Raw genomic sequence first — 12,852 nt, forward strand, 5'->3', positions numbered from 1 at the left:
ACCTAAGTCTTTATTACTGTACCGATAGCGGAATATAAAAACGCTTATCTCTTTTGTGCTTAGTACTTAAAGGTCTAAGAGAAGATAAACAACTTAATAGCCTTTTAAGCTGTTCTAATGGAATGTGCTAATAATGCAATCGCTTCCTGTTCCATTTAATGTCATTAATGTAATGATGGACTACCATAATGAATAACGATCTGATTGACGACGACTAGCTAGGCCTTTAGCTTGCGAGGTGAATCTTTATCATTTTTTAGACACCTCTTTATCTGCAGATCAGATCATTGTTGAGCTAAAGGAGAGGAAATTAGAGTTCAGATCTATTTATTTAAAAAAATATATATATATACAGTACCAGTCAAAAGTGTGGACACACCTGCTCATTCCAGGGTTTTTCTTAATTTTTTACTATTTTCTACATTGTATGAAATAACACATATGGAATCATGTAGTAACCAAAAAAGTGTTTAACCCTCTGTCAGGTGTTAGTTGTGCAGAGGTGGGAACGGAGTCAGGCGCAGGACACAGAACTGAGTAAAATAACAAACTTTACTCGGGAAAATAATCAGGAAAAATACATCCACGCAGGGATCACAAACCCTAACACAAAAGACTAACACAAACCAGGAACAATCACGCACAAAACATAATGGGAACCAGAGGGTTAAATAGGGAAGAAATAATAATAACTTAATGGGAACCAGGTGTGTACACTCAAGACATAACAAATGGAAAACAGAAACATGGATCGGTGGAAGCTAGAAAGCCGGTGACGACGAGCGCCGAACACCGCCCGAACAAGGAGAGGCACCAACTTCGGCGGAAGTCGTGACTTCTCTCCTGCTGTGTTCCGTTCGATTTGGACCGATTTACACATTTTCTCTCTGAAAAAATGTTGTTTATTTAATCTGATTGTCATAAGGTTCCATGACTTTGTCCACACAGAACATCTGAACACACAAAATACATTTAGATGATTTTCATTACATTTTCGGTGTTTTATTTAACTTGATTTATTTAACACCTGTGGTGTTCCCGGTCAAAAATGACTGGTCATTAGAAATTAATGGGTGAAACGACAATTAGTGTATAAAATTGAGTTCAGGCACATGCCCATTCATCAGATGGACACACTTCCTCTCCCAGACCACCACATGCATGTGTGTTTGAGCACACACATACCTCACTCCACTTCTTGGCTTCCATTGCAACCCCCACAGGAACCTTTCCCCAATAGAATCTTTCCCCCACGGGAACCACACCTGCTGGCATTCTCACAAACAATCTCAACATTGTTTCAATAATATATGGAACTTTTCTCACAGCTCTGGTATATAAAGCTTTTTTGAGGCCTTGCTCACAATTCATTCTGTGGCAGCACAATGACCAAACGATATATTGTATGTGAGGCTCTTGATCATATCTTTGATCATGACAATGGTGAGGAGGAAAGAGTCCTTGTTAAACTTTGACACAAAATAGTCTGTGATAAATGGCACAATATGTACTTGTTATAGTTAAAATAATCCAAACATTATGCTTTTTTACTCAAAAATGAGTTCTATGAGCTCAGGTCAATAAGGCCTACAGGCCAAAAATAGCAAATAGAAGTTCAAAACTTGTAATGTTCACAAGAACTTAAGTTGATAAAAAGATCTAACACAACATTAGGTGATAATATATTTATTATTATGGATTTATAATCAGCTATAATGGGGTGGTGATTTTGGACTGGGAACACAGAACTATTTAAACATGAAACGAACACAATAGGAGGGTTAACAAATCAAAAAATATTTTATATTTGAGATTCTTCAAAGTAGCCACCCTTTGCTTTGATGACAGCTTTGCACACTCTTTGCATTCTCTCAACCAGCTTCATGAGGTAGTCACCTGGAATGCATTTCAATTAACAGGTGTGCCTTGTTAAAAGTTAATTTGTGGAATTTCTTTCCTTCTTAATATGTGTTTGAGCGAATCAGTTGTGTTGTGACAAGGTAAGGGTGGTATACAGAAGATAACCCTATTTGATTAAAGGCCAAGTCCATATTATGGCAAGAACAGCTCAAATAAGCAAAGAGAAACGACCGTCCATCATTAAGACATTAAGGTCAGTCAATGTGGAACATTTCAAGAACTTGGAATGTTTCTTCAAGTTCAGTCGCAAAAACCATCAAGCGCTATGATGAAACTGGCTCTCATGAGGACCGTCACAGCAAAGAAAGACCCAGAGTTACCTCTGCTGCAGAGGATAAGTTCATTAGAGTTAACCGCACCTCAGATTGCAGCCCAAATAAATGCTTCACAGAGTTCAAGTGACAGACACATCTCAACACCAACTGTTCAGAGGAGACTGCGTGAATCAGGCCTTCATAGTTGAATTGCTGCAAAGCCAAGAAACACGAGCAATGGACATTAGACCGGTGCAAATCTGTCCTTTGGTCTGATGAGTCCAAATTTTTGGTTCCAACCGCCATGTCTTTGTGAGACGCAGAGTAGGTGATTGGATGATTTCTGCATGTGTGGTTCCCACTGTGAGGCACAGAGGAGGTGTGGGGGTGCTTTGCTGGTGACATTGTCTGTGATTTTTCTAGAATTCAAGGCACACTTAACCAGCATGGCTACAACAGCATTCTGCAGTGATACGCCATCCCATCTGGTTTGCGCTTAGTGGGACTATCATTTGTTTTTCAACAGGACAATTACCCAACACACCTCCAGGCTGTGTAAGGGCTATTTGACCAAGAATGAGAGTGATGGAGTGCTGCATCAGATGACCTGGCCTCCACAATCACCTGACCTCAACCCAATTGAGATTGTTTGGGATGAGTTGGACCACAGAGTGAAGGAAAAACAGCCAACAAGTGCTCAGCATATGTGGGAACTACTTCAAGACTGTTGGAAGAGCATTCCAGCTGAAGATGGTTGAGAGAATGCCAAGACTGTGCAAAGCTGTCATCAAGGCAAAGGGTGGCTACCTTGAAGAATCAAAAATATATTTTGATTTGTTTAACACTTTTTTGGCTACTACATGATTACATATGTGTTATTTCATAGTTTTGATGTCTTCACTATTATTCTACAATGTAGAAAATAGTAAAAAAAAATAAAGAAAAACCCTTGAATGAGTAAGTGTGTCCTAACTTTTGACTGGTACTGTATATGAAGGTGTATTCTGAGTTTTTTGAACAGATAGAGAGAGATTGTGTCAAAGGGCAGTAGGTCAGATTCAAACCTATGCTGACACTGCATGTGTGCCGGAAGCTGCGTCATTACCCCGAGACCAGCCAGGCCATAGTTCAGATGTACAGTATTATGGTTCATTCACACTCTGCCTTTCTGTTGATTGTGTTCTGTATTGTTTTATACATTTCTGTCCGTTCAGTTCATTCACACCTCATCCTCTGTTTGCTCTACAAAAATAGCATGCTGGTAGTAATTATCTGTCCTCTCCTATCCAGACATCCCTGAGCTGAAACAGAAGCTACATGTTCTGAACCTTCTCATTCTCCTTCTGCCTGAACCCAACAGAAACACACTAAAGGTATGTTGATGGATTTCAAACTGAGGAAGCGCAATAGCGATTTGTTCATACAGTCTACTCCTAATAAATACATTGGCTCGGGACTGTGATTGCATGCACTCAGCCAGAGAATGTATTTGAATTGGAAGTGGCTACTGAAGGATTTAGTAGGTAGTAGACTTAAGTTATTCCGTGAGGTACCCAGATGTCTATAGCGATGCACTTTAAATCTCATGCACATCTTGAACTTTCACACTTACAGTGCTTTCAGAAAGTATTCACACTTGTTGACTTAAAAACAAAAAAAATTGTGTTACAGCCTGAATTTAAAATTGATTAAATATATTTTTTCTGTCACTGGCCTACACACAATACCCCATAATGTCAAAGTGGAATTATGTTTGTAGAAATTTTAAAAAATGACTAAAAATGTAAAAGCTGAAATGTCCTGAGTCAATAAGTATTCACACCTTTTGTTATGGCAAGCCTAAATAAGTTCAGGAGTAAACATTTGCTTAACAAGTCACATATATAATTTTTTCATGACTACCTCATCTCTGTACCCCACACATACAATTATCTGTAAGGTCCCTCACCCGAGCTTTGAATTTCAAACACAGATTCAAGCACAAAGACCAGAGACATTTTCCAATGCCTTGCAAAGAATGGCACCTATTGGTAGATGGGTTAAAAAAAGACATTGAATATCCCTTTGAGCATGGTGAAGTTCTTAGTTACACTTTGGATAGTGGATCAATACACCCAGTCACTACAAAGATACAGGCGTCCTTCCTAACTCAGTTGCCGGAGAGGAAGGAAACCACTCAGGGATTTCAACATGAGGCCAATTGTGACTTTAAAACAGTTACAGAGTTTAATGGCTGTGATAGGAGAAAACTGAGGATGGATCAACAACATTGTAGTTACTGCACAATACTAAACTAATTGACAGAGTGAAAAGCAGGAAGCCTGTATAGAATAAAACATAATCCAAAACATGCATCCTGTTTGCAATAAGGCACTAAAGTAATACTGCAAGAAATGTGGCAAAGCAATTCACTTTTTGTCTTGAATACCAAGTGTTATGTTTGGGGCAAATCAATACAATACTTTACTGAGTACAACTATTCAGTAAAGTAATCACTGCCAAAGGTACTTCTACAAACTATTGACTCAGAGGTGTGAATACTTATGTAAATTAGATCTTTCTGTATTTCATTTAACACATTTGCATAAATGACTAAAAACATGTTTTCACTTTGTCATTATGGGGTATTGTGTGTAGATGGGTGAGAGAACACAACGTTTAATCCATTTGGAATTCAGGCTGAAACACAACAAAATGTGGAACGAGTCAATGGTTTAAAAAAATGTTTTAACATAGTTTTTAAAATTAGAATTATATTGCTCCCCAGAAGGGAAAATCCACAGTGTATATCAGACAAAACAACATCTCCCTATGGTTACCACCATTCAAATCAACCATATTAATCTCAACAACAACAACATATCAACGTTGACAGGCTCTGTTGGAGTTTCTGAGTAAGGTGGTGTCCAGAGAGAGGAGGAACCGCATGAACCTGTGGGCCGTGTCCACCATCATGGCCCCTAACCTGTTCCTCCACAAAGCCGTGCCCTCCCGCCTCACTGACGGGGGGCCAGGGGTGGAAAAGGGACAGGCCGAGAAGGCTGCTGACATCATGAGGCTCCTCATACGCTACCAGGACTTGCTCTGGACTGTAAGTTAAAGACCCCCAGGCTCTACCACCAACATCTAACAAAACACAACACAGCATTCAAGTATCTTTTTAATCTTCTTCCTCCTTAGCATCTAGGATGGGTGGTAGATTCACGTTATGCAACTCACACTTACTGTAAACAAAATGCCGTCGAACAGCTGAACCGGGTTGAATTCATGAAATTGCTTCTCCCTTATAGATCCCGAACTTCCTGATGAGCCAGGTGCGAAAACTGAATGAGAACCGGAACCGGAGGTACCAGTTCTACGACCGACGCATCAAGAACCTGTTGAGGAAAATACACCAGGACAGCAAGGACAAACCTGACAAGAACTCATCAGAGGTAGGCTCTCAACTGGCCAGGGCGTTTGTTGTGGAGTTGGTTGGGAGAAGAAGGCCCTGGGCCCTTGTCACTTGTAAATGAGATTTTGAATCTCAACGAAGGTCACCCATGTAAAGGATGTGAATGAAATAAGCCGAAGACTGCATGTCGCTCTGGATGACTGCTAAATGATGCAACTGTCAAATGTCAGAAAGATTGGATTGTTATATCCTCCCTCGTCTTCCCCCAGCAGCCGTGTCGTACAGTGAAGATCCAGGTGGGAGATCTGATGAGCAGCACCATGGAGGTGCAGGTTAACATCAGCTCTACGGCTTCAGACCTGCTGGCTGAGTTCCACAGGCACCTCTGCAGCTCCGACAACACCAAGAGGTACAGTACACTACAATCAATCAAATGCATTTAGTACAAAGCCCTATAGACCAGCACACAATTTTAGAAAAGGAATGCTTCAGAAATACTGCATTGCCTACTCACTGGGTAGAAATTGAGAATGTGGACGTTTTGACAGTGTTTTTAACAGAATCAATCGCATCTGTTTGTTCTTTATCATAGGAACGGTTCGGTATCCCACCCGGACTGTGCCATCTATGAAGTGGGAGGAAATATCGGTAGGTTCCACAACTCAAACCTTTGCTCCGTAGTGAGACTATTTACCAGACCTGGCTTCAAAAACGATTTGAATTCTTTCAAATACTTGTGAGTGTCTGCGTTCTTTCTATTGGTTAAATTTCAACAGGCAAGCTCAATCAAGCACCGCTAAATGCATGATTTAAAATAGCATTGAATCCAGGTTTGCTATCTTCTCAGGCTGAGAGCCACATTGGAAAATTACATGAGTGACTCTGACATTTGCATGTCTTTCTGCTCATTGAACTGATTACGCTGGCCAGGTCTTACGCAATGAACTGGATACAGAGAAGGGGCATAGAGAGGGGGAGAGACCGAGAGAGGGGGAGCAGGTGGGGGGAGAGCGAGCCATCTGTGTGCATCTGCAGTTATCGGAGCAGACACATTCTTACACATGTATCTACTGTGTGATACTGTGCTCTCACAAACCCGACCACTCATACACACTATTTCCTTTGTACGTGCGTTCACGGAACTCAACCATTCCCATTCACCTGATTGCGCCAGGGGCAAAGTTGGCACCTGCTTTGTCAGTAAAGCAGAAAACACTGTTTCAAACTGTTTTCAACATCTCTCTTGCAGAAGACATTTTATCTCAATGACAGTAACCTGTATGAATCAAATCAAATCAAATGTGTATTTGTCACATGCGCCGAAGACAACAGGTGTAGACCTTACAGTGAAATGCTTACTTACAAGCCCTTAACCAACAATGTAGTTTTAAGAAAATACCCCCAAAAAAGTAAGAGATAAGAATAACATATGATTAAAGAGCAGCGGTAAATAACAATAGCAGGGCTATTTACAGAGGGTACCGGTATAGAGTCAATGTGCGGGGGCACCGATGTCGAGGTAATTGAAGTAATATGTACATGTAGGTAGAGTTATTAAAGTGACTATGCACAGATATTAACAGAGAGTAGCAGCAGCGTTCCTGGGCAGTGCAAATAGTCTGAGTAGCCATTTGATTAGCTGTTCGGGAGTCTTATGGCTTGGGGGTAGAAGCTATTTAGGAGCCTCTTGGACCTAGACTTGGCGCTCCGGTACCACTTGCCGTGCAGTAGCAGAGAGAACAGTCTATGACTTGGGTGGCTGGAGTCTTTGAAATTTTTTAGGGCCTTCCTCTGACACCGCCTGATATAGAGGTCCTGGATGGCAGGAAGCTTGGCCCCAGTGATGTACTGGGCCGTACGCACTACCCTCTGTAGTGCCTTGTGGTCGGAGGCCGTGCAGTTGCCATACCAGGCAGTGATGCAACCCGTCAGGATGCTCTCGATGGTGCAGCTTTAAAACCTTTTGAGGATCTGAGGACCAACGCCAAATCTTTTCTCCTGAGGGGGAATAGGTTTTGTTGTGCCCTCTTCACGACTGTCTTGGTGTGCTTGGACCATGTTAGTTGTTGGTGATGTGGACGCCAAGGAACTTGAGGCTCTCAACCTGCTCCACTACAGCCCCGTCGATGAGAATGGAGGCGTGCTCGGTCCTCTTTTTCCTATATTCCACAATCATCTCTTTTGTCTTGATCATGTTGAGGGAGAGGTTGTTCTGGCACCACAGGGCCAGGTCTCTGACCTCCTTCCTATAGGCTGTCTCATTGTTGTCGGTGATCAGGCCTACCACTGTTGTGTCGTCGGCAAACTTAATGATGGTGTTGGAGTCGTGCCTGGCCATGCAGTCATGAGTGAACAGTGAGTACAGGAGGGGATTGAGCATGCACTCCTGAGGGGCCCCCTTGTTGAGGATCGGTGTGGCAGATGTGTTGTTACCTACCCTTACCACCTGGGATGGCCCGTCAGGAAGTCCAGGATCCAGTTGCAGAGGGAGGTGTTTAGTCCCAGGGTCCTTAGCTTAGTGATGAGTTTTGAGTGCACTGTGGTGTTGAAACGCTGTAGTCAATGAATAGCATTCTCACATAGGTGTTCCTTTTGTCCAGGTGTGAAAGGCAGTGTGGAGTGCAATATAAATTGCATAATCTGTGGATCTGTGGGTGTGGTATGCAAATTGGAGTGGGTCTAGGGTTTCTGGGATAATGGTGTTGATTTGAGACATGACCAGCCTTTCATGGCTACAGACGTGAGTGCTATGGGTCGGTAGTCATTTAGGCATGTTACCTTAGTGTTCTTGGGCACAGGGAGTATGGTGGTCTGCTTGAAACATGTTGGTATTACAGACTCAGACTGGGAGAGCTTGAAAATGTCAGTGAAGATACTTGCCAGTTGGTCAGCGCATGCTCGGACTAAATGTCCTGGTAATACGTCTGGCCCTGCGGCCTTGTGAATGTTGACCTGTTTAAAGGTCTTACTCACATCGGCTGCGGAGGCGTGATCATACAGTTGTCCGGAACAGCTGATGCTCTCATGCATGTTTCAGTGTTACTTGCCTTGAAGCGATCATAGAAGTTATTTAGCTCGTCTGGTAGGCTCGTGGTACTGGGCAGCTCTCGGCTGTGCATCCCTTTTGTAGTCTGTAATAGTTTGCAGGCCCACATCTGACGACTGTCGGAGCCAGTGTAGTATGATTCGATCTTAGTCCTGTAATGATGCTTTGCCTGTTTCATGGTTAAATTACAAAATCTGTCCCTCAGTATTGAATCAGCCTTGTGTTGTTCTGTTCTGTCCCATAGGTGAACACTGCCTAGACCCAGAGACCCATCTCCTGGACCTGTACAACACCAACCCCAATGGGGAGTGGGTCATCAAACTGAAACCACTGGTCACCGCCAGGGGGCTGCACCAATAAGAGACAGCCGCAGGCAAAGGGAGAGACCAGTAGGGATCTTCAAGAGCCAGCCAGAGGAGGAGGGAGACCAGGAGGAGGAAGCTGCTGCTGCTGTTAAAAAACAAACCACCTCAAGACTGAGCCCTCTCTCCCCCTTTCCTCTGCTCAATGCAGGGGAGACCAGACTAGGAGGTGCAAAGCAGAGAGAGAGACAGAACGGGAGAGCTACTGCTCAAAAACACTCCACCTCCACACCTTCAGATGGAAGAGAGGCTGAGGCTGCTTCTTGGCTTGTCAGCTCTCAGCCAATCACCTCCCAGCACCCGCAGGAACCCAGATGGGGATCTGATGCACCGCTGCTTACAACAACAGCCACAGAGTCTCTCTCACTCTCTCTTTCTTTTTCCTAGCTCTCCATTCCTTCTTCTCGGACATTTGATCACAAAAGGAATGGGAGTGGAACATGTACAGTATATCTGTTTTCCTTTTTTTTCCTCTTTCACAGGGGGACAGTCAGAGACTCTAATGAGCTGATAGCCCCATGTCCTGTCCCTTGTGTATGACTTTGGCTCTGTTCTTTCTGGGGCCTTTGGGCCCTGTCCCTGTAGACTCTCAATAAGAGCCCTAATCAGAGCAGAGGACAGAGATCCTTCTTCTCTTTTAAGGGATCAAAGGTCAGCCTTTAAGACATTACTACTGAACCTCTAAAGGGAACTGTTGTTTAATAACAGAGAGTGAAGCTGGACTTCGTTTCTGTTTTCTCATTTTTGTTTTTGATGAATGGAGGATTTTAAGTATTGAATCTAGCGATGGATTGATTGACTATTTATAATTGATTGGATGTGTCTATCTGTATGTACGTGTATGTAGTCATGAATGTTGTCCTTTGAAATGAATAGGTATGTTTGTTGCGGAAATAGTTAATAACATAAGTCATGTGAGCTCATCCAGTCTTTTGGGGGGCTTTTACAGTGTTCTTGCTCTTATACAGTACCTTTGTTGATGAGTTGTATTTTGATGCACCTCTGCATCCCTCCTTTTCTATTTCTATTACCCATTTGTCATCCGTTCCTCTTTAAAATACATTTCATACAGTTCCAGTCAAAAGTTTGGACACACCTACTCAAGTGTTAAACAAATCAAAATATATTTTATATTTGAGATTCTTCAAAGACTGTTGGAAAAGCATTCCAGGTGAAGCTGGTTGAGAGAATGCCAAAAAGTGTGCAAGCTGTCATCAAGGCAAAGGGTGGCTACTTTGAAGAATCTCAAATATGAAATATATTTGTATTTGTTTAACACTTTCTTTGGTTACTACGTGATTCCATATGTGTTATTTCATAGTTGTGACGTCTTCGCTATTATTCTACAATGTGGAAAATAGTAAAAATAAAGAAAACCCCTTGAATGAGTAGGTGTGTCCAAACTTTTGACTGGCACTGTATATGAAATCTATTAATAGTGTTTACACGTTTTTGATGACGCTCAGATGTTAGAATCAGTATGCACCACCATCAGTGGAGGCTGTTGATGAAAGGACGACTCATAGTAATAGCTGGAATGGAGATAATGGAATGCTATCAAACAAATGGAACCTATGTGTTTGATGTATTTGATACCATTCCAATGATTCCTATCCAGCCATTACCACGAGCCTGTCCTAAGGTGCCACCAACCTCCCGTGACCACCATGTACATTATCTTCCACGACATGACAACCTACCATGAATTTACAGTGGGGTCTGAAATGATTGACGCCCCTTGATAAAGATGAGCAAAAATGACTGTATGAAATAAATAATTCAAAATACTGAGCTATATTGTATACTAAAGAAATTGGGAAATGGTATTATTTTATACTAATAGAATTGTTCAGAGAACGAGATTTTGTGTAACAAATAATATTATAACCATTTATTTGTGGATTTTGATGTGTGCTTGAGGTTATTCTCTTGCTGGACGATCTACTTCCGGCCACGTTTCTGCCTCCTAGCAGAGGCAACCAAGTTTGGGCTAAAATGTCCTGGTATTGGGTAAAGTCCATGATTACGTTGACCTTAACTGGGGGCCTCAGGACCAGTGGAAGCAAATAACCCCATAACATCAAAGATCCACCACCATATTTTACAGTAGGTACAGTGCCTTCGGAAAGTATTCAACCACCTTGATTTTTCCACATTTTGTTGAGTTACAAAGTGGAATTAAAATGTATTTAATTTAATTTAAAAAAATGATCGACACAAAATATTCTAATGTCAAAGTGGAAGAAAAATTCTAACATTATTTTTTAAATCTATGAGAAATAAAACTAATATGTCTTCATTAGATAATTATTCAACCCTCTGAGTTAGAAACACCTTTAGCAGCAATTACAGATGTGAGTCTTTTTGGGAAATTACACATGTGTAAGAGCTTTGCACACCTGGATTGTACAACATTTGCCCATCATTCTTAAAAAATGATTCAACCTCTGTTAAGTTGGTTGCCCGATAACCATTTTCATGTCTAGCCATAGATTTTCAAGCAAATCTAATTCCAAACTGAAGCACGGCCACTCAGGAACATTCAATGTCATCTTGGTAAGCAACCAAACTGTAGATTTGGCCTTGTCATTTGTCTCCCAGTGTCTATTGGAAAGCAGACTGAACCAAGTTCTCCTTTAGGATTTTAACAGTGCTTAGCTCTATTCAATTTTTTTAAATCCCAAAAATAATTATCTTGTCCATGCCGATGACAAGCATACCCATAACATGATGCAGCCACCACTAATGCTTGAAAATATGAGTGGTACTCAGTGATGTGTTGTCTTGGATTTGACCCAAACATAATGCTCAGTATTCAGGACAAAATGTTAATTTCTTTGCCACATTTTTTGCAGTATGACTTTAGTGCCTTTTTGCAAACAGGATGCATGTTTTGGAATATTTTCGTTCTGTACAGGCTTCCTTCTTTTCACTTTGTAATTTAGGTTAGTATTGTGGAATAACTACAAAGTTGTCAATCCATCCTACATTTTTTCATTTCACAGCCATTAAACTCTGTTTTAAAATTACTATTGGCCTCATTGTGAAAGCAGGTTACTTCCTCTCTGGCAACTGAGTTAGGAAGGACGCCTGTATCTTTGTAGTGAATGGGTGTATTGATACACCATCCAAAGCCTAATTAAAAACACCATACTCAAAGGAATATTCAGTGTTTTTTCTTTTACCCATTTATCAATCGGTGCCCTTCTTTGCGAGGATTGGACAACCTCCCAGGTATTTTGGGGGCCCTAAGCAAGATTTTTACCAATCTAAAAATTGTTAGATGACATGGCTAATTGAGCGACTGTCAGTGACTGATAAAACAACAGAAAAACTGCTGATGCACAACCAAATGTCAAACTTACACCGTGTGCCTTCTACTATTCTAACTCTCAACAGTAAGTTTAGACTGAGTTCCTAAAATATATTTATTATTTTTTGGTTGAGGCCTCCTCAGCGGCCGGGGCCCTAAGCGACCGTTTATGTCGCTTATGCCTGGAGCCGGCCCTGCTCCCTGGTCTTTCTGGGGAGATTCTCTACTCACTGAGGGACCTTACAGATATTTGTATGTGTGGGGTACAGAGATGAGGTAGTCATTCATAAATCATGCACACAGAGTGAGTCCATGCAACTTATGTGATTTTTAAAGCAAGTTTGTCCTCCTGAACTTATTTAGGCTTGCCATAACAAAGGGGTTGACTACTTACTTACTCAAGACATTTCAGCTTTTCATTTTCTATTAATTTGTGAAAATAATATTCTAAAAACCTAATTCCACTGACATTGTAGGTTATTGTGTGTTGAGTGACAAATTATGAATCTCAATTGAATCAATTTTAAATTCAGGCTGTAACACAATAGAATGATGACAAAGTC

At 41.5% G+C, this 12,852-nt stretch overlaps 1 protein-coding gene across 6 annotated transcripts in view; it reads left to right on the forward strand.

Moving 5' to 3' along the window:
* LOC139535394 (rho GTPase-activating protein 40-like) overlaps positions 1-12,005 on the forward strand; it is a 45,679-nt gene extending 33,674 nt beyond the window's left edge. For 5 of the 6 annotated variants that reach the window (XM_071334754.1, XM_071334755.1, XM_071334753.1 and 2 more), the window contains exons 10-15: positions 3,465-3,547; positions 5,050-5,265; positions 5,465-5,608; positions 5,838-5,977; positions 6,161-6,216; positions 8,859-12,005. In XM_071334754.1, coding sequence (XP_071190855.1) covers positions 3,465-3,547; positions 5,050-5,265; positions 5,465-5,608; positions 5,838-5,977; positions 6,161-6,216; positions 8,859-8,974 — 755 coding nt within the window. In that variant the 3' untranslated portion in view covers positions 8,975-12,005. The remainder of the gene's footprint in view (positions 1-3,464; positions 3,548-5,049; positions 5,266-5,464; positions 5,609-5,837; positions 5,978-6,160; positions 6,217-8,858) is intronic. The other variant, XM_071334751.1, reaches the window with a different exon arrangement.
* The last annotated feature ends 847 nt before the right edge of the window (positions 12,006-12,852 follow it).

This window comes from Salvelinus alpinus, chromosome 12, assembly GCF_045679555.1.
Source record: "Salvelinus alpinus chromosome 12, SLU_Salpinus.1, whole genome shotgun sequence".
NCBI classification, from domain to species: Eukaryota; Metazoa; Chordata; class Actinopteri; order Salmoniformes; family Salmonidae; genus Salvelinus; species Salvelinus alpinus.